Genomic DNA, 21,988 nt, shown 5'->3' with positions numbered 1-21,988 from the left:
AGCACACGTTTAGTGGTAGCTGTGGGATCCCAAGCTCGGCCAGCTGAAGACTTCCTCCAGATGGTAACAAAAACGCTACTCTCCATGATACCGGCACCTGCGTATGTTCAGTTTTCAGCACATGCCTGCTGCAGACTGCCAAGGTGGAAAGAAGCGTTTTCCCACCAGCTGAGATATTTTTTGGGTGGTGGTTGGGGGGGAGAACAATTGGTGCCCACCCACTTCTTCCCTAGGCCTACCCAAAATCTTTTGTCTGGCTACGCCCCTGCCATATAAGTCTGCCCAGCACTATCCCCGCCTCCCAACCTCCAGCCCCGCCTCCCACTACCGGCTCTGCTATCCTATCTCGGTTAAGCTCCTGAGGATCCATTCCTTCTGAACAGGATTCCTTTATGTTTATCCCACGCATGTTTGAATTCCGTTACCGTTTTTATCTCCACCACCTGGCTATGCGTGTAAATTTTAGAATGCCCATTTCCCCACTCATAACCACACCCCTTTTTACCTGTGTGCGTTAGAAGTTCGGCACACTTCATTACAGAATACGCTTAGCGAGTTGTACATGTAAATTCTAATTACTACCAGTTAGTGCTCATTATTGCTTGTTAAGTGGTGTTATCGGTGCTCATTAGCTTATCAAGCTTGTTAAGTTACACACGTTGTTATAGAATCCACTTGGATTTCGCCGTGGATCTCTAGGCGTGTTATATAGAATCTGGGAGCTAGTGAGGCAGTTGGGTGTCTGCTAATCTCCATATTGCAAGCTATCAGCTCCGCTGAACTGTAATTTACCCTTATTTCATCTTTCAACATGTAAGGTCATTGAAGTAATATTCTTCCCAGGGCCCTGTCTACTTTAAATTCTGCCAGTATTTTGTCTATGAGTTCTTCAGCAATCAGTAATGTGTTCATCCACAGGTCTCTGCTTCCTCGCCTTTTGCATTTGGTCACCACCTTTGCCTTTCAGTGTACATGCCAAGCAAAAGCAATTGTTTAAACTACCTGCTTACTTCTGATCATCCTGTCTTCACTAAACCCATTTTCCCCTTTGATTTTTTCTGTTCCCCTTACAATCTTCCCATTTTCATTGGGAAGGGCAAATTCTGAAAAACTCTCACCCAAATAATTGAGTTACTTTGAAAAAAAGGGGATTTTGAAAATCGTTTACCTTCCACTTCTAGGCGTATGCCCATTTTTCTCTTTTGTTCCATAACACACATATATTCACCTACGTTGCATGGAGGCATTTGTGGGGATGGACTGAAGTTGAGGGAGGCAGCAACACACAAAGAACTTCTTTTACAAAGCTGTGCTAGCGATTGCTGCACGGCAAATGACAGAAAGCCCATGGGGGGGGGGGGGGTTAGATTGTGGCAAGCACTTTAAAAAACGCTGTCAAAGAAGAGAAACCTATTTCCTCTAAATTATGCCCAACAAACCCACAAATGGAAAAAAGGGGATGAGGTGGAGAGGAGATCATCCAAACAAAATACAAGGGAAGGTTGGCGTTTTGTTTTGTTTTTAAAGAGTCCAAAAACAAAATAAAACAGGATCATAGGGGGAATCTAGATAATTTGTAAACTGTGGATCAAATTCATCCTAAAGTGCACTATGTTTTGCTCACTGTAGATGCTGGGAAGCAAAATTTTTAAAGGGAAAATCTTTCAAATATTCCAGGTCAAAGAAAATATAGCTAGCATTGGTAAATTTGAGCACTTGGTAGAATATTTAAAACAAGAATTCACCAGTGTGACTCACAACTTGATAAAACAGCAAGAAGAACTTTCTCCACCAACTACAGTGACAATTGAACAAAACAGTTCTATTTTAATTAAGAAAAGTCTCATTACTAATTTTTTGTCATGCTTAAACATACATGAGAGAAGATCTCCACACTCCGATATCTCCTTCGATGGAGCCTCCAGCATCACAGTAATTTCCAGGCTTTCCTCCAACAGTGTAAGGGGGTACTCTTTTCCCCAGTAAACTCCCTACTTCTCAGTTTTCTTCTTATATAGAAAGCAAAACATTTTATTATATGGAGGGAGAGCTCCACCAGGAACTTCAGCACCTCCATCCAAGGAATACATTTACAGTAGGAGGGGATTTTACAATGGTTAGGTACCATTTACATCTGTAAAAAGTTGATCTACTCCAGTGGTTCCCAAACCTGGTCCTGAACGCACCCCAGCCAGTCAGGTTTTCAGGATATCCATAATGAATACTCATGAATGAGATTTGCGTGCAATAGAGGGCAATGCATGCAAATCTCTCTCATAAATATTCATCGTGGATATCCTAAAAACCTGACTGGTTGGGGTGCCTCCGACATCAGGTTTGGGAACCACTGATTTAAACATTTGAACATGTACACATGTATAAGTGGCAAAGTTTTAGGGTGAAAAAAAACCCTTACTTACACCCACAGATTTGAAGATGCGTATTCTAGGTGTGATTTGAGCAGATCTTTGAAATGTATATGCAGCTGCTGCAGTCTTTTCTCCACCTGTTCCATTTTATACTGGAAATTCATATAGTCACACACCACAGACTGCACAGAATCACACATTTCTACAAATCCCCTATTTACTCTACTTGCTCTTTCAAACCATTCTCTGTTACAGATATATGCTACCTACCAGTGAAAGTTCTCCCTAGTGTCTCCTGAGGGAACAGCAAACTGATGAATGGAACTTTGGCCCGAAGCTGGGGTTGTTGAGATATATAACTGCGCTTTTTTCCCTCTTGTCCATAACAAGGAGGAAAAGTTTTCTTCACCCAATGCATAATTAAACTCTGGAATTCGTTGCCGGAGAACGTGGTGAAGGCGGTTAGCTTGGCAGAGTTTAAAAAGGGGTTAGACGGTTCCAAAAGGACAAGTCCATAAACCGCTACTAAATGGACTTGGGAAAAATCCACAATTTCAGAAATAACATGTATAGAATGTTTGTACGTTTGGGAAGCTTGCCAGGTGCCCTTGACCTGGATTGGCCACTGTCGTGGATAGGATGCTGGACTCGATGGACCCTTGGTCTTTTCCCAGTGTGGCATTACTTGTGTACTTATGTAACGAATGGACAGCACCAACAGACTCACCCCAATTTCTCTTTGAATGGAACAACAGATGCAGAATCATATTAGACAACATAGCACCACACCAAACCAGAACCTCACACAGATACCATGGTTTAATGAAGAATTGAAAGAATTAAAAACACAAGTCAGAAGATTAAAATTAGCATGGAATAAGAAAAAAGATGATTCCGCACTCAACGACTGGAAACAACTACAAAAAAAATACAAATACACCATCAGACAAACCAAAAGATCATACTATAAAACCAAAATCGGACCAGAAGACAAAGATACACATAAACTCTTCCAACTCGTAAACAAGCTTCTAAATACCACCCCAGTTACTTCTAACAATATAGTCACCCCATCAGCAAACAATCTTGCAAACTACTTCAAAGAGAAAATTATAAAGCTACGACTCATGATACCTAACAACACAACTGACTATCCAGCTTATTTTCGAAAGAGAAAAACGCCTATAGTGCGAACTAAATCGGGAGATAGACGTTTGTCTCGCAAAGGCGCCGAAATCAGTATAATCGAAAGCCGATTTTGGGCGTTTCCAACTGCACTCAGTAGCGGAAACGAATAAAGTTGACGGGGGCGTGTCGGAGGCGTGGTGGAGGCGGAACTGGGGCGTGGTTATCAGCCGAGGAGAGATGGGCGTCTTTAGCTGATAATCGAAAAAGGCGTTTTTACTGCAATTTTGGGTCACTTTTTTTGGACCCTTCTTTTTCACGAACAAGTCCCCAAAAAGTGCTCCAACTGCCCAGATGACCACTGGAGGGAATCGGGGATGACCTCCCCGGACTCCCAAAGTGGTCACTAACCCCCTCCCACCAAAAAAAAACCCACTTTAAAAACTTGTATGCCAGCCTCAAATGCCATACCCACCTCCATGACAGCAGAATGTGTTCGATCCTGTCACAGCCTTTCCCTGGGTCACGGGTGCACTACAGGGTGCACTACAGGGTCACATCAGCATTGCATTGTGGTGGGTGTAGGGTATTGGGCTCCGTGATTTCATTAGCTTGTGTTACAGTCTCACAATGTTGGTAGTTGGTAGGCTCTTCTCCCATGGTGCTTTTCCCCCTGCCTACTGGGTCAGAGTGTGCCCTGTTGTGTTTCCTGTTGTAGTCCATGCAGTAGTGGCCATTTTTGTAAGCCAGTTTTAGTTACCTTTCCTGTGTGCTGCTGCGGCTAGGAAAGCGAATAGAATGTTGGGTGTTATTAGGAAGGGTATGGAGTCCAGGTGTGCGGATGTTATAATGCCATTGTATCGCTCCATGGTGCGACCGCACCTGGAGTATTGTGTTCAGTACTGGTCTCCGTATCTCAAAAAAGATATAGTAGAATTGGAAAAGGTACAGCGAAGGGCGACGAAAATGATAGTGGGGATGGGACGACTTTCCTATGAAGAGAGGCTGAGAAGGCTAGGGCTTTTCAGCTTGGAGAAGAGACGGCTGAGGGGAGATATGATAGAAGTGTATAAAATAATGAGTGGAATGGATCGGGTGGATGTGAAGCGACTGTTCACGCTATCCAAAAATACTAGGACTAGAGGGCATGAGTTGAAGCTACAGTGTGGTAAATTTAAAACGAATCGGAGAAAATTTTTCTTCACCCAACGTGTAATTAGACTCTGGAATTCGTTGCCGGAGAACGTGGTACGGGCGGTTAGCTTGACGGAGTTTAAAAAGGGGTTAGATAGATTCCTAAAGGACAAGTCCATAGACCGCTATTAAATGGACTTGGAAAAATTCCGCATTTTTAGGTATAACTTGTCTGGAATGTTTTTACGTTTGGGGAGCGTGCCAGGTGCCCTTGACCTGGATTGGCCACTGTCGGTGACAGGATGCTGGGCTAGATGGACCTTTGGTCTTTCCCAGTATGGCACTACTTATGTACTTATGTGTTATCCACGTTAGACAACTTAGTTCTTACCTTGAATGTGGCTGAAAGAGGGCATTGTACAGCATTCTGCCAGCTCTAACCTACTGCTCATCTCAGTACCAGGGAGACTCGTTGCCAGTGGGGCACAACCTCTGATCTGCAGTTAACTGTGAGTAAAGGCGGTTATTCCAATAAAGGACGTTTTCGGAGAGATTAGTCTTCAGGTGTCAACTGGTGTGCCAATGTTATATAGCAGCAACCAGTCCTAGAGGCCTGCGTGTATGCAGGTCCCTGGAGCACTTTTAGTGGGTACCGCAGTGCACTTCAGCCAGGTGGCCCTAGGCCCACCCCCCCCCCCCCCCACCTGTAACACTTGTGCTGGTAAATGGGAGGCCTCCAAAACTCACTGTACCCACATGTAGGTGCCCCCTTCACCCCTAAGAGCTATGGTAGTGTTGTACATTTGTGGGTAGTGGGTTTTAGGGGAGGGGGGTTGGGAGCTCAGCACCCGTGGTAAGGGAGCTATGCATGTGGGAGCTTTTTTTGAAGTCCACCGCACTGACCTAGGGTGCCCAGTTGGTGTCCTGGCATATCAGGGGGGCCAGTGTACTACGAATCGTGGCCCCTCCCACGACCAAATGGCTCGGATTAGGACGTTTTTGAGCTGGGCATTTTTAGTTTCCATTATCGTTAAAAAAAACAAACACCCAGCTCAAAAACATCCATTTTTTCGAAAATACGGTTCGGCCCGCCCTTTCACGGGCCCGTTCTCTGAGATAAACGCCCATGGAGATAGGCGTTTCTGTTCGATTATGCCCCTCATAGTAAACCTCCTTGAGTGTCTAGATCCAATACCTGGGGAAGACCCAGCAGACCGATCATGGACCAACTTTGACGCACTCTCAATCGATATCTCCAAATCGCTTAGAAGATACGCCAAGTTGCAATGCAAATTAGACATCTGCCCTAGTAGCCTGATAAGATCCGCCCCTCAGCAACACAAAACAGACTTCATGAACCACCTGAACTACATGCTACAAAATGGTCTCTTCCCAAAGGATAAAGGAAACATTCTATTCACCCCCCTACCCAAAGACGCAAAGAAAGTACAAATGACTTAACCAATTACCATCCGGTAGCATCTATCCCACTGATAACCAAACTTATGGAGGGTGTAGTGACGAAACAGCTCAGTAACTACCTAAATAAATACTCAATTCTTCACGAATCTCAATCAGGATTTCGGTCGAACCACAGCACTGAAACAGTACTAGTGACCTTAATGAACAAATTTATGTTTCAACATTTTTTAATTGATGTTAGCAAAGATAAATAAACAACAGTTGCCTCCATTCTCTGAATACAATGTCCAATTTGTGAAGGATGATACGAGAAAACTTGAGTGAATAAACAATGTGCACATCAACTTTTTAAACAGTATTCCCCCCCCCCCCCCCCCCCCACCATCTAATCCCGTTCCCTCCCTTCCCCATATGTTTCAACAGTTTATATTGATGGTCATTAGGATAGACAGAGGTTTAACATTTCTGTTAGCAATAATAAAGTAATTGTTTACTTGCAGCAACTTGGTATAGATCCTCTATTGTATCATCAGGAGTTTACATTTCCTCCCTCCCATCTCTATACCTTCATGTGAACAAATTTAAACAAGCAATTGCGACTGGCAACAACATACTTCTTTTACAATTCGACATGTCCAGTGCCTTCAATATGGTCAACCATGGAATATTATTACATATCCTAGAATACTTTGGAATTGGAGGTAACGTTCTTAACTGGTTCAGAGGATTCCTGACCTCAAGATCATACCAAGTAACAACTAATGAGGCTATATCAGCCCCATGGACACCTGAATGCGGAGTTCCCCAAGGACCCCCCCTCTCGCCAACCCTCTTCAACCTAATGATGGTACCCTTAGCCAAGCTACTAGCCAACCAAAACCTCATCCCATACATATATGCAGATGATGTCACGATATACATTCCATTTAAACATGATCCAAAGGAAATCTCTAACGAGATCAACCAAAGCTTCCAAATAATGCACTCCTGGGCAGATGCATTTCAGTTGAAACTTAACACAGAAAAAACACAATGCCTTATACTCACCTCACAACATAATACAAATAAATTCACTACCATAACCACACCAAACGTCTCCCTTCCCATCTCAAATACACTGAAAATTCTTGGAGTCACCCTTGATCGAAATCTCACACTCGATAATCACGTGAAGAATACAACTAAGAAGATGTTCCACTCCATGTGGAAACTTAAAAGAGTAAAACCTTTCTTCCCAAGATCCATCTTTCGCAACCTGGTACAGTCAATGGTATTAAGCCACCTGGACTACTGCAACGTACTCTACGCCGGCTGTAAAGAACAAAATGTCAAGAAACTTCAAACAGCCCAGAATACCGCAGCCAGACTCATATTTGGAAAAACAAAATATGAAAGTGCAAAACCCTTAAGAGAGAAACTACACTGGCTACCACTTAAAGAATGAATCACATTCAAGATCTGCACGATTGTTCATAAAATCATCTACGGAGATGCCCCGACTTACATGCTAGACCTCGTTGACCTACCTCCTAGAAATGCTAAACAATCTGCCCGCACATTTCTTAATTTACACTTCCCCAGTTGCAAAGGATTAAAATACAGACTAACACATGCTACCAGCTTTTCCTACATGAGCACCCAACTGTGGAATGCACTACCAATAAACTTGAAAACAATTAACGAAATCACTAACTTACGTAAATCTCTGAAAATCTATCTTTTCAACAAGGCCTACCATGGGAATCCATAGCTTAACTATAACACTTCACCACTCCACCCTTACTTTGAATGACGCCTTCTATAACTGTCTGCTTAGTTCTTCTCTGTTACCCTTGATCTCTTTGAAACAACAACTGTATCTTTTACCCTGGAATGGCGATGCCATAACAGGTCTTTGTAAGCCACATTGAGCCTGCAAATAGGTGGGAAAATGTGGGATACAAGTTAAATAAATAAATAAATGTCATAATCTAGCACTTCAGGCTCCCAGTACCTTGCACAAAAGACATTCATGCACAAGATAAAGCTGCAGAATATCAGCATTATTTTTCCTATCCTGCTTTCAGAAGTTCTGAATTCTAGCATAAAAGGGTATAGAAAGTTTTCTTTTTTTTTTAACCATATGATGAAACTGCCATTATCCAGAAATATCTATTATCCCAAACAGCCTTGGTCCCAACCACTGCAAAGGTGCTCAAATGCAATTGCAAATGAACAAGTATATGCAAATTTACCTGGTGTAGCAGAACTTATAGGCTTTGTGGTTTTAATGCTGGATATGGTAGTGGTCATCAAAGGAGTAGTAGGCTTAGAAATACCAGCCGTGCTGTTTAATGTCTGAGAGGTGATGTTGATGGTTGTGCTGGTGGATACTTGATGACTGGTGGTAGAAGTTGATGCCTGAGGATTGGTGGTAGATGTTATGGTGGTCGGCATCTGAAAGGTTGTGGGAGCAAAGCTACTTTTCAAAAATGTCCAAGGGCTACTATTTGTGGATTTCAAAGCTGTGCTGTTGGCTGATGAAATCTTCGTTGTGCTGCCAGATGCTGTCACTGGTGCTTCTGTCTCACATGGAGGGCAGGTGGTGAAATCCCACCAAAGTATGGTGGACAAAAATACATATGGAGTGGTAGTTATGGCCATAGTGGTGGCACTTGTACTAGTGGTAGAAGGAGTCATGGAACTTGTAGATAACTCTGTGATCCTAGAAGTTAATGATTTCTCAGACATAAAAGTTGTATATAAAGTCCCTCCGAAATCAGTCGAAGTTCTAGTAACCATGCTAGATGTGGTCTTTGGGGTTTCAGTTGAGCCAACAGTTGCAGTCAAGGTTCTAATAGCCATGCTGGATGTGGTCTTTGGGGTTTCAGTTGAACCAACAGTTGCAGTCGAGGTTCTAGTAGCTGTGCTGGATGTGGTCTCTGGGGTGGCAGTAGAGCCGACAGTTGCAGTCGAGGTTCTGGTAGCCGTGCTAGATGTAGTCTCTGGGGTGGCGGTAGAGCCGATAGTTGCAGTCGAGGTTCTGGTAGCCGTGCTGGATGTGGTCTCTGGGGTGCCAGTAGAGCTGAGAGTTGCAGTAAACGTTCTGGTAGTCGTGCTGGATGTGGTCTCTGTGCAGGCAGTAGAGCCGACAGTTCGAGTCGTGGTTCTCGTAGCTCTGGTGGATGAGCTCTCTGGGGTAGCAGTAGAGCCGACAGTTGCAGTGAAGATTCTGGTAGCAGTGCTAGATGTGGTCTCTGAGGTGGCAGTAAAGCCGACAGTTGCAGTGAAGATTCCTGTAGCAGTGCTGGATGTGGTCTCTGGGGTGGCAGTAGAGCCGACAGTTGCAGTCGAGGTTCCGCTAGCCGTGCTGGATGTGGTTTCTGGGGTGGCAGTAGAGCCGACAGTTGCAGTCGAGGTTCCGGTAGCCCTGCTGGATATGGTCTCTGGGGTGGCAGTAGAGCCGACAGTTGCAGTTGAAGTTCCGGTAGCCGTAATGGATGTGGTCTCTGGGGTGGCAGTAGAGCCGAGAGTTGAAGTCGAGGTTCCGCTAGCCAAGCTGGATATAGTCTCTGGGGTGGCAGTAGAGCCGACAGCTCCAGTCGAGGCTCCGGTAGCCGAGCTGGATGTGGTCTCTGGGGTGGCAGTAGAGCCGACAGTTGCAGTCGAGGTTCTGGTAGCCGTGCTGGATGTGGTCTCTGGGGTGGCAGTAGAGCCAACAGTTGCACTCAATGTTCTGGTAACCGTGCTGGATGTGGTCTCTGGGATGGCGGTAGAGCCGATAGTTGCAGTCGAGGTTCTAGTAACCGTGCTGAATGTGGTGTCTGAGGTGGCGGTAGAGCCGACAGTTGTAGAGGAGGTTCTAGTAGCCATTCTGGATGTGGTCTCTGGGATGGCAGTAGAGCCAACAGTTGCGGTGGAGGTTCTAGTAGCCGTGCTGGATGTGGTCTTTAGGGTGGCAGTAGAGCCGACAGTTGCAGTCGAGGTTCTAGTAGCCGTGCTGGATGTGGTCTCTGGGGTGGCAGTAGAGCCGACAGTTGCAGTCGAGGTTCTAGTAGCCGTGCTGGATGTGGTCTCTGGGGTGGCAGTAGAGCCGACAGTTGCAGTCGAGGTTCTAGTAGCCGTGCTGTATGTGGTCTCTGGGGTTGCGGTAGAGCTGACAGTTGCAGTCGAGGTTCTGGTAGCCGTGCTGGATGTGATCTCTGGGGTGGTGGTAGAGCCGACAGTTGAAGTCGAGGTTCTTGTAGCCATGCTGGATGTGGTCTCTGGGGTGGCGGTAGAGCTGAGGGTTGCAGTCGAGGTTCTAGTAGCCGTGCTGGATGTGGTCTCTGGGGTGGCAGTAAAGCCGACAGTTGAAGTCAAGGTTCTAGTAGCAATCTTGGATGTGGTCTCTGGGATGGCAGTAGAGCCCACAGTTGCAGTGGAGGTTCTAGTAGCCGTGCTGGATGTGGTCTCTAGGGTGGCAGTAGAGCCGACAGATGCAGTCGAGGTTCTAGTAGCCGTGCTGGATGTTGTCTCTAGGGTGGCAGTAAAGCCGACAGTTGCAGTCGAGGTTCTAGTAGCCGTGCTGGATGTGGTCTCTAGGGTGGCAGTAGAGCCGACAGTTGCAGTCGAGGTTCTAGTAGCCGTATTGGATGTGGTCTCTGGGGTGGCAGTAGAGCCGACAGTTGCAGTCGAGGTTCTAGTAGCCGTGCTGTATGTGGTCTCTGGGGTTGCGGTAGAGCTGACAGTTGCAGTCGAGGTTCTGGTAGCCGTAGTGGATGTGGTCTCTGGGGTTTCGGTAGAGCCGACAGTTGCAGTCGAGGTTCTAGTAGCCGTGCTGTATGTGGACTCTGGGGTTGCGGTAGAGCTGACAGTTGCAGTCGAGGTTCTGGTAGCCGTGGTGGATGTGGTCTGTGGGGTTGCGGTAGAGCCGACAGTTGCAGTCGAGGTTCTGGTAGCCGTGCTGGATGTGATCTCTGGGGTGGTGGTAGAGCCAACAGTTGAAGTCGAGGTTCTTGTAGCCATGCTGGATGTGGTCTCTGGGGTTGCGGTAGAGCTGAGAGTTGCAGTCGAGGGTCTAGTAGCCATGCTGGATGTGGTCTCTGGGGTGGCAGTAAAGCCGACAGTTGTAGTCGAGGTTGTAGTAGCAATGCTGGATGTGGTCTCTGGGATGGCAGTAGAGCCCACAGTTGCAGTGGAGGTTCTAGTAGCCGTGCTGGATGTGGTCTCTAGGGTGGCAGTAGAGCCGACAGATGCAGTCGAGGTTCTAGTAGCCGTGCTGGATGTGGTCTCTAGGGTGGCAGTAAAGCCGACAGTTGTAGTCGAGGTTCTAGTAGCCGTGGTGGATGTGGTCTCTGGGGTTGCGGTAGAGCCGACAGTTGCAGTCGAGGTTCTAGTAGCCGTGCTGTATGTGGTCTCTGGGGTTGCGGTAGAGCTGACAGTTGCAGTCGAGGTTCTGGTAGCCGTGGTGGATGTGGTCTCTGGGGTTGCGGTAGAGCCGACAGTTGCAGTCGAGGTTCTAGTAGCCGTGCTGGATGTGGTCTCTAGGGTAGCAGTAGAGCCGACAGTTGCAGTCGAGGGTCTAGTAGCCGTGCTGGATGTGGTCTCTGGGGTGGCAGTAGAGCCGACAGTTGTAGTCGAGGTTCTAGTAGCCGTGCTGGATGTGGTCTCTGGGGTGGCAGTAGAGCCGACAGTTGTAGTCGAGGTTCTGGTAGCCGTGCTGGATGTGGTCTCTGGGGTGGCAGTAGAGCCAACTGTTGCAGTCGATGTTGTGGTATCCGTGCTGGATGTGGTCTCTGGGGTGGCGGTAGAGCTGATTGTTGCAGTCGAGGTTCTGGTAGCTGTGCTGGATGTGGTCTCTGGGGTGGCAGTAGAGCCGACAGTTGCAGTTGAGGTTCTAGTAGCCATATTGGATGTGGTCTCTGGGGTGGCAGTAGAGCCGACAGTGGTAGTCGAGGTTCTGGTAGCTCTGCTGGATGTGGTCTCTGGGGTGGCACTAGAGCCGACAGTTGCAGTCAACGTTCTGGTAACCGTGCTGGATGTGGTCTCTGGGGTGGCGGTAGAGCCGATAGTCGCAGTCAAGGTTCTAGTAGCTGTGCTGGATGTGGTCTCTGGGGTGACAGTAGACCCGACAGTTGTAGTCAAGGTTCTAGCAGGCGTGCTGAATGTGGTCTCTGGGGTGGCAGTAGAGCCGACAGTTGCAGTCGAGGTTCTAGTAGCCGTGCTGGATGTGGTCTCTGGGGTGGCAGTAGAGCCGACAGTTGTAGTCGAGGTTCTGGTAGCCGTGCTGGATGTGGTCTCTGGGGTGGCAGTAGAACCAACAGTTGTAGTCGATGTTGTGGTAGCCGTGCTGGATGTGGTCTCTGGGGTGGCGGTAGATCTGAATGTTGCAGTCGAGGTTCTGGTAGCTGTGCTGGATGTGGTCTCTGGGGTAGCAATAGAGCCGACAGTTGCTGTTGAGGTTCTAGTAGCCGTATTGGATGTGGTCTCTGGGGTGGCAGTAGAGCCGACAGTTGCAGTCGAGGTTCTGGTAGCCTTGCTGGATGTGGTCTCTGTGGTAGCTGCAGAGCCAACAGTGGCAGTCAAGGTTGTAGTAGCCATGCTGGATGTGGTCTCTGGTGTGGCAGTAGAGCCGACAGTTGCAGTCGCGGTTCTAGTAGCCGTGCTGGATGTGATCTCTGGGGTGGCAGTAGAGCTGACAGTGGTAGTCGAGGTTCTGGTAGCTCTGCTGGATGTGGTCTCTGGGGTGGCACTAAAGCCAACAGTTGCAGTCAACGTTCTGGTAACCATGCTGGATGTGGTCTCTGGGGTGGTGGTAGAGCCGATAGTTGCAGTCGAGGTTCTGGTAACCGTGCTGGATGTGGTCTCTGGGGTGGCGGTACGGGCGACAGTTGCAGTCGAGGTTCTAGTTGCCGTGCTGGATGTGGTCTCTGGGGTGGCGGTAGGGCCAACAGTTGCAGTCGAGGTTCTGGTAGCCGTGCTGGATGTGGTCTCTGGAGTGGCGGTAGAGCCGACAGTTGCAGTCGCAGTTCTAGTAGCCGTGATGGATGTGGTCTCGGGGGTAGCAGTAGAGCCGACAGTTGCAGTTGAGGTTCTAGTAGCCGTATTGGATGTGGTCTCTGGGGTTGCTGTAGAGCCGACATTTGCAGTCGAGGTTCTGGTAGCTGTGCTGGATGTGGTCTCTGTGGTGGCGGTTGAGCCAACAGTTGCAGTCACGGTTCTAGTAGCCGTGCTGGATGTGGTCTCTGGGGTGGCGGTAGAGCTGACAGTTGCAGTTGAGGTTCTAGTAGCCATGCTGTATGTGGTCTCTGGGGTTGCGGTAGAGCTGACAGTTGCAGTCGAGGTTCTGGTAGCCGTGGTGGATGTGGTCTCTGGGGTTACGGTAGAGCCGACAGTTGCAGTCGAGGGTCTAGTAGCCGTGCTGGATGTGGTCTCTGGGATGACAGTAGAGCCGACAGTTGCAGTCGAGGTTCTAGTAGCCGTGCTGGATGTGGTCTCTGGGGTGGCAGTAGAGCCGACAGTTGTAGTCGAGGTTCTAGTAGCCGTGCTGGATGTGGTCTCTGGGGTGGCAGTAGAGCCGACAGTTGTAGTCGAGGTTCTGGTAGCCGTGCTGGATGTGGTCTCTGGGGTGGCAGTAGAGCCGACAGTTGTAGTCGAGGTTCTGGTAGCCGTGCTGGATGTGGTCTCTGGGGAGGCAGTAGAGCCAACTGTTGCAGTCGATGTTGTGGTATCCGTGCTGGATGTGGTCTCTGTGGTGGCGGTTGAGCCAACAGTTGCAGTCACGGTTCTAGTAGCCGTGCTGGATGTGGTGTCTGGGGTGGCAGTAGAGCTGACAGTTGAACTCGAGGTTCTTGTAGCCATGCTGGATGTGGTCTCTGGGGTTGCGGTAGAGCCGAGAGTTGCAGTCGAGGTTCTAGTAGCCATGCTGGATGTGGTCTCTGGGGTGGCAGTAAAGCCGACAGTTGTAGTCGAGGTTCTAGTAGCAATGCTGGATGTGGTCTCTGGGATGGCAGTAGAGCCCACAGTTGCAGTGGAGGTTCTAGTAGCCGTGCTGGATGTGGTCTCTAGGGTGGCAGTAAAGCCGACAGTTGTAGTCGAGGTTCTAGTAGCCGTGGTGGATGTGGTCTCTGGGGTTGCGGTAGAGCCGACAGTTGCACTCGAGGTTCTAGTAGCCGTGCTGTATGTGGTCTCTGGGGATGCGGTAGAGCTGACAGTTGCAGTCGAGGTTCTGGTAGCCGTGGTGGATGTGGTCTCTGGGGTTGCGGTAGAGCCGACAGTTGCAGTCGAGGTTCTAGTAGCCGTGCTGGATGTGGTCTCTAGGGTGGCAGTAGAGCCGACAGTTGCAGTCGAGGGTCTAGTAGCCGTGCTGGATGTGGTCTCTGGGATGACAGTAGAGCCGACAGTTGCAGTCGAGGTTCTAGTAGCCGTGCTGGATGTGGTCTCTGGGGTGGCAGTAGAGCCGACAGTTGTAGTCGAGGTTCTAGTAGCCGTGCTGGATGTGGTCTCTGGGGTGGCAGTAGAGCCGACAGTTGTAGTCGAGGTTCTGGTAGCCGTGCGAAATGTGGTCTCTGGGGTGGCAGTAGAGCCGACAGTTGTAGTCGAGGTTCTGGTAGCCGTGCTGGATGTGGTCTCTGGGGTGGCAGTAGAGCCGACAGTTGCAGTTGAGGTTCTAGTAGCCATATTGGATGTGGTCTTTGGGGTGGCAGTAGAGCCGACAGTTGCAGTTGAGGTTCTAGTAGCCATATTGGATGTGGTCTCTGGGGTGGCAGTAGAGCCGACAGTGGTAGTCGAGGTTCTGGTAGCTCTGCTGGATGTGGTCTCTGGGGTGGCACTAGAGCCGACAGTTGCAGTCAACGTTCCGGTAACCGTGCTGGATGTGGTCTCTGGGGTGGCGGTAGAGCCGATAGTCGCAGTCGAGGTTCTGGTAGCCGTGCTGGATGTGGTCTCTGGGGTGGCAGTAGAACCAACAGTTGTAGTCGATGTTGTGGTAGCCGTGCTGGATGTGGTCTCTGGGGTGGCGGTAGAACCAACAGTTGTAGTCGATGTTGTGGTAGCCGTGCTGGATGTGGTCTCTGGGGTGGCGGTAGATCTGAATGTTGCAGTCGAGGTTCTGGTAGCTGTGCTGGTTGTGGTCTCTGGGGTAGCAATAGAGCCGACAGTTGCTGTTGAGGTTCTAGTAGCCGTATTGGATGTGGTCTCTGGGGTGGCAGTAGAGCCGACAGTTGCAGTCGAGGTTCTGGTATCCTTGCTGGATGTGGTCTCTGTGGTAGCGGTAGAGCCAACAGTGGCAGTCAAGGTTGTAGTAGCCATGCTGGATGTGGTCTCTGGTGTGGCAGTAGAGCCGACAGTTGCAGTCGCGGTTCTAGTAGCCGTGCTGGATGTGATCTCTGGGGTGGCAGTAGAGCTGACAGTGGTAGTCGAGGTTCTGGTAGCTCTGCTGGATGTGGTCTCTGGGGTGGCACTAAAGCCAACAGTTGCAGTCAACGTTCTGGTAACCATGCTGGATGTGGTCTCTGGGGTGGTGGTAGAGCCGATAGTTGCAGTCGAGGTTCTGGTAACCGTGCTGGATGTGGTCTCTGGGGTGGCGGTACGGCCGACAGTTGCAGTCGAGGTTCTAGTTGCCGTGCTGGATGTGGTCTCTGTGGTGGCGGTAGGGCCAACAGTTGCAGTCGAGGTTCTGGTAGCCATGTTGGATGTGGTCTCTGGGGTGGCGGTAGAGCCGACAGTTGCAGTCGCAGTTCTAGTAGCCGTGCTGGATGTGGTCTCGGGGGTAGCAGTAGAGCAGACAGTTGCAGTTGAGGTTCTAGTAGCCGTATTAGATGTGGTCTCTGGGGTTGCTGTAGAGCCGACATTTGCAGTCGAGGTTCTGGTAGCTGTGCTGGATGTGGTCTCTGTGGTGGCGGTTGAGCCAACAGTTGCAGTCGAGGTTCTAGTAGCCGTGCTGGATGTGGTCTCTGGGGTGGCGGTAGAGCTGACAGTTGCAGTCGAGGTTCTAGTAGCCATGCTGTATGTGGTCTCTGGGGTTGCGGTAGAGCTGACAGTTGCAGTCGAGGTTCTGGTAGCCGTGGTGGATGTGGTCTCTGGGGTTACGGTAGAGCCGACAGTTGCAGTCGAGGTTCTAGTAGCCGTGCTGTATGTGGTCTCTGGGGTTCCGGTAGAGCTGACAGTTGCAGTCGAGGTTCTGGTAGCCGTGGTGGATGTGGTCTCTGGGGTTGCGGTAGAGCCGACAGTTGCAGTCGAGGTTCTGGTAGCCATGCTGGATGTGATCTCTGGGGTGGTGGTAGAGCCGACAGTTGAAGTCGAGGTTCTTATAGCCATGCTGGATGTGGTCTCTGGGGTTGCGGTAGAGCCGACAGTTGCAGTCGCGGTTCTAGTAGCCGTGCTGGATGAGGTCTCTGGGGTGGCAGTAAAGCCGACAGTTGTAGTCGAGGTTCTAGTACCAATGCTGGATGTGGTCTCTGGGATGGCAGTAAAGCCGACAGTTGTAGTCGAGGTTCTAGTACCAATGCTGGATGTGGTCTCTGGGATGGCAGTAGAGCCCACAGTTGCAGTGGAGGTTCTAGTAGCCGTGCTGGATGTGGTCTCTAGGGTGGCAGTAAAGCCGACAGTTGCAGTCGAGGTTCTAGTAGCCATGCTGGATGTGGTCTCTGGGGTGGCAGTAGAGCCAACAGTTGTAGTCGAGGTTCTAGTAGCCGTGCTGGATGTGGTCTCTGGGGTGGCAGTAGAGCCCACAGTTGTAGTCGAGGTTCTGGTAGCCGTGCTGGATGTGGTCTCTGGGGTGGCTGTAGAGCCGACAGTTGTAGTCGAGGTTCTGGTAGCCGTGCTGGATGTGGTCTCTGGGGTGGCAGTAGAGCCAACTGTTGCAGTCGATGTTGTGGTATCCGTGCTGGATGTGGTCTCTGGGGTGGCGGTAGAGCTGACAGTTGCAGTCGAGGTTCTAGTAGCCGTGCTGTATGTGGTCTCTGGGGTTGCGGTAGAGCCGACAGTTGCAGTCGAGGTTCTGGTAGCCGTGGTGGATGTGGTCTCTGGGGTTACGGTAGAGCCGACAGTTGCAGTCGAAGTTCTAGTAGCCGTGCTGTATGTGGTCTCTGGGGTTCCGGTAGAGCCGACAGTTGCAGTCGAGGTTCTGGTAGCCGTGGTGGATGTGGTCTCTGGGGTTGCGGTAGAGCCGACAGTTCCAGTCGAGGTTCTGGTAGCCATGCTGGATGTGATCTCTGGGGTGGTGGGAGAGCCGACAGTTGAAGTCGAGGTTCTTGTAGCCATGCTGGATGTGGTCTCTGGGGTTGCGGTAGAGCCGACAGTTGCAGTCGCGGTTCTAGTAGCCGTGCTGGATGTGGTCTCTGCGGTGGCAGTAAAGCCGACAGTTGTAGTCGAGGTTCTAGTAGCAATGCTGGATGTGGTCTCTGGGATGGCAGTAGAGCCCACAGTTGCAGTGGAGGTTCTAGTAGCCGTGCTGGATGTGGTCTCTAGGGTGGCAGTAGAGCGGACAGATGCAGTGGAGGTTCTAGTAGCCGTGCTGGATGTGGTCTCTGGGGTGACAGTAGAGCCGACAGTTGCAGTCGAGGTTCTAGTAGCCGTGCTGGATGTGGTCTCTGGGGTGGCAGTAGAGCCGACAGTTGTAGTCGAGGTTCTAGTAGCCGTGCTGGATGTGGTCTCTGGGGTGGCAGTAGAGCCGACAGTTGTAGTCGAGGTTCTGGTAGCCGTGCTGGATGTGGTCTCTGGGGTGGCGGTAGAGCTGACTGTTGCAGTCGAGGTTCTGGTAGCTGTGCTGGATGTGGTCTCTGGGGTGGCAGTAGAGCCGACAGTTGCAGTTGAGGTTCTAGTAGCCATATTGGATGTGGTCTCTGGGGTGGCAGTAGAGCTGACAGTGGTAGTCGAGGTTCTGGTAGCTCTGCTGGATGTGGTCTCTGGGGTGGCACTAGAGCCGACAGTTGCAGTCAACGTTCTGGTAACCGTGCTGGATGTGGTCTCTGGGGTGGCGGTAGAGCCGATAGTCGCAGTCAAGGTTCTAGTAGCTGTGCTGGATGTGGTCTCTGGGGTGACAGTAGAGCCGACAGTTGTAGTCAAGGTTCTAGCAGGCGTGCTGGATGTGGTCTCTGGGGTGGCAGTAGAGCTGACAGTTGTAGTCGAGGTTCTAGTAGCAATGCTGGATGTGGTCTCTGGGGTGGCAGTAGAGCCGACAGTCGCAGAGGAGATTCTAGTAGCCGTGCTGGATGTGGTCTCTGGGGTGGCAGTAGAGCCAACTGTTGCAGTCGATGTTGTGCTATCCGTGCTGGATGTGGTCTCTGGGGTGGCGGTAGAGCTGATTGTTGCAGTCGAGGTTCTGGTAGCTGTGCTGGATGTGGTCTCTGGGGTGGCAGTAGAGCCGACAGTTGCAGTTGAGGTTCTAGTAGCCATATTGGATGTGGTCTCTGGGGTGGCAGTAGAGCCGACAGTGGTAGTCGAGGTTCTGGTAGCTCTGCTGGATGTGGTCTCTGGGGTGGCACTAGAGCCGACAGTTGCAGTCAACGTTCCGGTAACCGTGCTGGATGTGGTCTCTGGGGTGGCGGTAGAGCCGATGGTCGCAGTCGAGGTTCTAGTAGCCGTGCTGTATGTGGTCTCTGGGGTTGCGGTAGAGCCGACAGTTGCAGTCGAGGTTCTGGTAGCCGTGGTGGATGTGGTCTCTGGGGTTACGGTAGAGCCGACAGTTGCAGTCGAAGTTCTAGTAGCCGTGCTGTATGTGGTCTCTGGGGTTCCGGTAGAGCCGACAGTTGCAGTCGAGGTTCTGGTAGCCGTGGTGGATGTGGTCTCTGGGGTTGCGGTAGAGCCGACAGTTCCAGTCGAGGTTCTGGTAGCCATGCTGGATGTGATCTCTGGGGTGGTGGGAGAGCCGACAGTTGAAGTCGAGGTTCTTGTAGCCATGCTGGATGTGGTCTCTGGGGTTGCGGTAGAGCCGACAGTTGCAGTCGCGGTTCTAGTAGCCATGCTGGATGTGGTCTCTGCGGTGGCAGTAAAGCCGACAGTTGTAGTCGAGGTTCTAGTAGCAATGCTGGATGTGGTCTCTGGGATGGCAGTAGAGCCCACAGTTGCAGTGGAGGTTCTAGTAGCCGTGCTGGATGTGGTCTCTAGGGTGGCAGTAGAGCGGACAGATGCAGTGGAGGTTCTAGTAGCCGTGCTGGATGTGGTCTCTGGGGTGGCAGTAGAGCCGACAGTTGCAGTCGAGGTTCTAGTAGCCGTGCTGGATGTGGTCTCTGGGGTGGCAGTAGAGCCGACAGTTGTAGTCGAGGTTCTAGTAGCCGTGCTGGATGTGGTCTCTGGGGTGGCAGTAGAGCCGACAGTTGTAGTCGAGGTTCTGGTAGCCGTGCTGGATGTGGTCTCTGGGGTGGCGGTAGAGCTGATTGTTGCAGTCGAGGTTCTGGTAGCTGTGCTGGATGTGGTCTCTGGGGTGGCAGTAGAGCCGACAGTTGCAGTTGAGGTTCTAGTAGCCATATTGGATGTGGTCTCTGGGGTGGCAGTAGAGCTGACAGTGGTAGTCGAGGTTCTGGTAGCTCTGCTGGATGTGGTCTCTGGGGTGGCACTAGAGCCGACAGTTGCAGTCGAGGTTCTGGTAGCCGTGCTGGATGTGGTCTCTGGGGTGGCGGTAGAGCCGATAGTCGCAGTCAAGGTTCTAGTAGCTGTGCTGGATGTGGTCTCTGGGGTGACAGTAGAGCCGACAGTTGTAGTCAAGGTTCTAGCAGGCGTGCTGGATGTGGTCTCTGGGGTGGCAGTAGAGCTGACAGTTGTAGTCGAGGTTCTAGTAGCAATGCTGGATGTGGTCTCTGGGGTGGCAGTAGAGCCGACAGTCGCAGAGGAGGTTCTAGTAGCCGTGCTGGATGTGGTCTCTGGGGTGGCAGTAGAGCCAACTGTTGCAGTCGATGTTGTGCTATCCGTGCTGGATGTGGTCTCTGGGGTGGCGGTAGAGCTGATTGTTGCAGTCGAGGTTCTGGTAGCTGTGCTGGATGTGGTCTCTGGGGTGGCAGTAGAGCCGACAGTTGCAGTTGAGGTTCTAGTAGCCATATTGGATGTGGTCTCTGGGGTGGCAGTAGAGCCGACAGTGGTAGTCGAGGTTCTGGTAGCTCTGCTGGATGTGGTCTCTGGGGTGGCACTAGAGCCGACAGTTGCAGTCAACGTTCCGGTAACCGTGCTGGATGTGGTCTCTGGGGTGGCGGTAGAGCCGATGGTCGCAGTCAAGGTTCTAGTAGCTGTGCTGGATGTGGTCTCTGGGGTGACAGTAGACCCGACAGTTGTAGTCAAGGTTCTAGCAGGCGTGCTGGATGTGGTCTCTGGGGTGGCAATAGAGCCGACAGTTGCAGTCGAGGTTCTAGTAGCCGTGCTGGATATGGTCTCTGGGGTGGCAGTAGAGCCGACAGTTGTAGTCGATGTTGAGGTAGCCGTGCTGGATGTGGTCTCTGGGGTGGCAATAGAGCCGACAGTTGCAGTCGAGGTTCTAGTAGCCGTGCTGGATATGGTCTCTGGGGTGGCAGTAGAGCCGACAGTTGTAGTCGATGTTGAGGTAGCCGTGCTGGATGTGGTCTCTGGGGTGGCAGTAGAGCTGAATGTTGCAGTCGAGGTTCTGGTAGCTGTGCTGGATGTGGTCTCTGGGGTAGCATTAGAGCCGACAGTTGCAGTTGAGGTTCTAGTAGCCGTATTGGATGTGGTCTCTGGGGTGGCAGTAGAGCCGACAGTTGCAGTCGAGGTTCTGGTAGCCTTGCTGGATGTGGTCTCTGTGGTAGCGGTAGAGCCAACAGTGGCAGTCAAGGTTGTAGTAGCCATGCTGGATGTGGTCTCTGGTGTGGCAGTAGAGCCGACAGTTGCAGTCGCGGTTCTAGTAGCCGTGCTGGATGTGATCTCTGGGGTGGCAGTAGAGCTGACAGTGGTAGTCGAGGTTCTGGTAGCTCTGCTGGATGTGGTCTCTGGGGTGGCACTAAAGCCAACAGTTGCAATCAACGTTCTGGTAACCATGCTGGATGTGGTCTCTGGGGTGGTGGTGGAGCCGATTGTTGCAGTCGAGGTTCTGGTAACCGTGCTGGATGTGGTCTCTGGGGTGGCGGTACGGCCGACAGCTGCAGTCGAGGTTCTAGTTGCCGTGCTGGATGTGGTCTCTGGGGTGGCGGTAGGGCCAACAGTTGCAGTCGAGGTTCTGGTAGCCGTGCTGGATGTGGTCTCTGGGGTGGCAGTAGAGCTGACAGTGGTAGTCGAGGTTCTGGTAGCTCTGCTGGATGTGGTCTCTGGGGTGGCACTAAAGCCAACAGTTGCAATCAACGTTCTGGTAACCATGCTGGATGTGGTCTCTGGGGTGGTGGTAGAGCCGATTGTTGCAGTCGAGGTTCTGGTAACCGTGCTGGATGTGGTCTCTGGGGTGGCGGTACGGCCGACAGTTGCAGTCGAGGTTCTAGTTGCCGTGCTGGATGTGGTCTCTGGGGTGGCGGTAGGGCCAACAGTTGCAGTCGAGGTTCTGGTAGCCGTGCTGGATGTGGTCTCTGGGGTGGCGGTAGAGCCGACAGTTGCAGTCGCAGTTCTAGTAGCCGTGCTGGATGTGGTCTCGGGGGTAGCAGTAGAGCCGACAGTTGCAGTTGAGGTTCTAGTAGCCGTATTGGATGTGGTCTCTGGGGTTGCTGTAGAGCCGACATTTGCAGTCGAGGTTCTGGTAGCTGTGCTGGATGTGGTCTCTGTGGTGGCGGTTGAGCCAACAGTTGCAGTCACGGTTCTAGTAGCCGTGCTGGATGTGGTCTCTGGGGTTGCGGTAGAGCTGACAGTTGCAGTCGAGGTTCTGGTAGCCGTGGTGGATGTGGTCTCTGGGGTTACGGTAGAGCCGACAGTTGCAGTCGAGGTTCTAGTAGCCGTGCTGTATGTGGTCTCTGGGGTTCCGGTAGAGCTGACAGTTGCAGTCGAGGTTCTGGTAGCCGTGGTGGATGTGGTCTCTAGGGTTGCGGTAGAGCCGACAGTTGCAGTCGAGGTTC

At 51.1% G+C, this 21,988-nt stretch overlaps 1 protein-coding gene across 1 annotated transcript in view; it reads right to left on the bottom strand.

The window, feature by feature from the left end:
* LOC115461978 (mucin-19-like) overlaps positions 1-19,565 on the bottom strand; it is a gene marked incomplete at its 5' end in the record, with an annotated part of 73,199 nt that extends 53,634 nt beyond the window's left edge. Inside the window, 2 exons of the mRNA XM_030192028.1 lie at positions 8,285-15,087; positions 15,202-19,565. Coding sequence (XP_030047888.1) covers positions 8,285-15,087; positions 15,202-19,565 — 11,167 coding nt within the window. The remainder of the gene's footprint in view (positions 1-8,284; positions 15,088-15,201) is intronic.
* Between the last annotated feature and the right edge of the window lie 2,423 nt (positions 19,566-21,988).

This window comes from Microcaecilia unicolor, chromosome 2 (assembly GCF_901765095.1).
Source record: "Microcaecilia unicolor chromosome 2, aMicUni1.1, whole genome shotgun sequence".
Taxonomy (NCBI): domain Eukaryota; kingdom Metazoa; phylum Chordata; class Amphibia; order Gymnophiona; family Siphonopidae; genus Microcaecilia; species Microcaecilia unicolor.
Note: the sequence above shows the minus strand (reverse complement) of the source record. Positions and strands in the feature narration are given on the sequence as shown.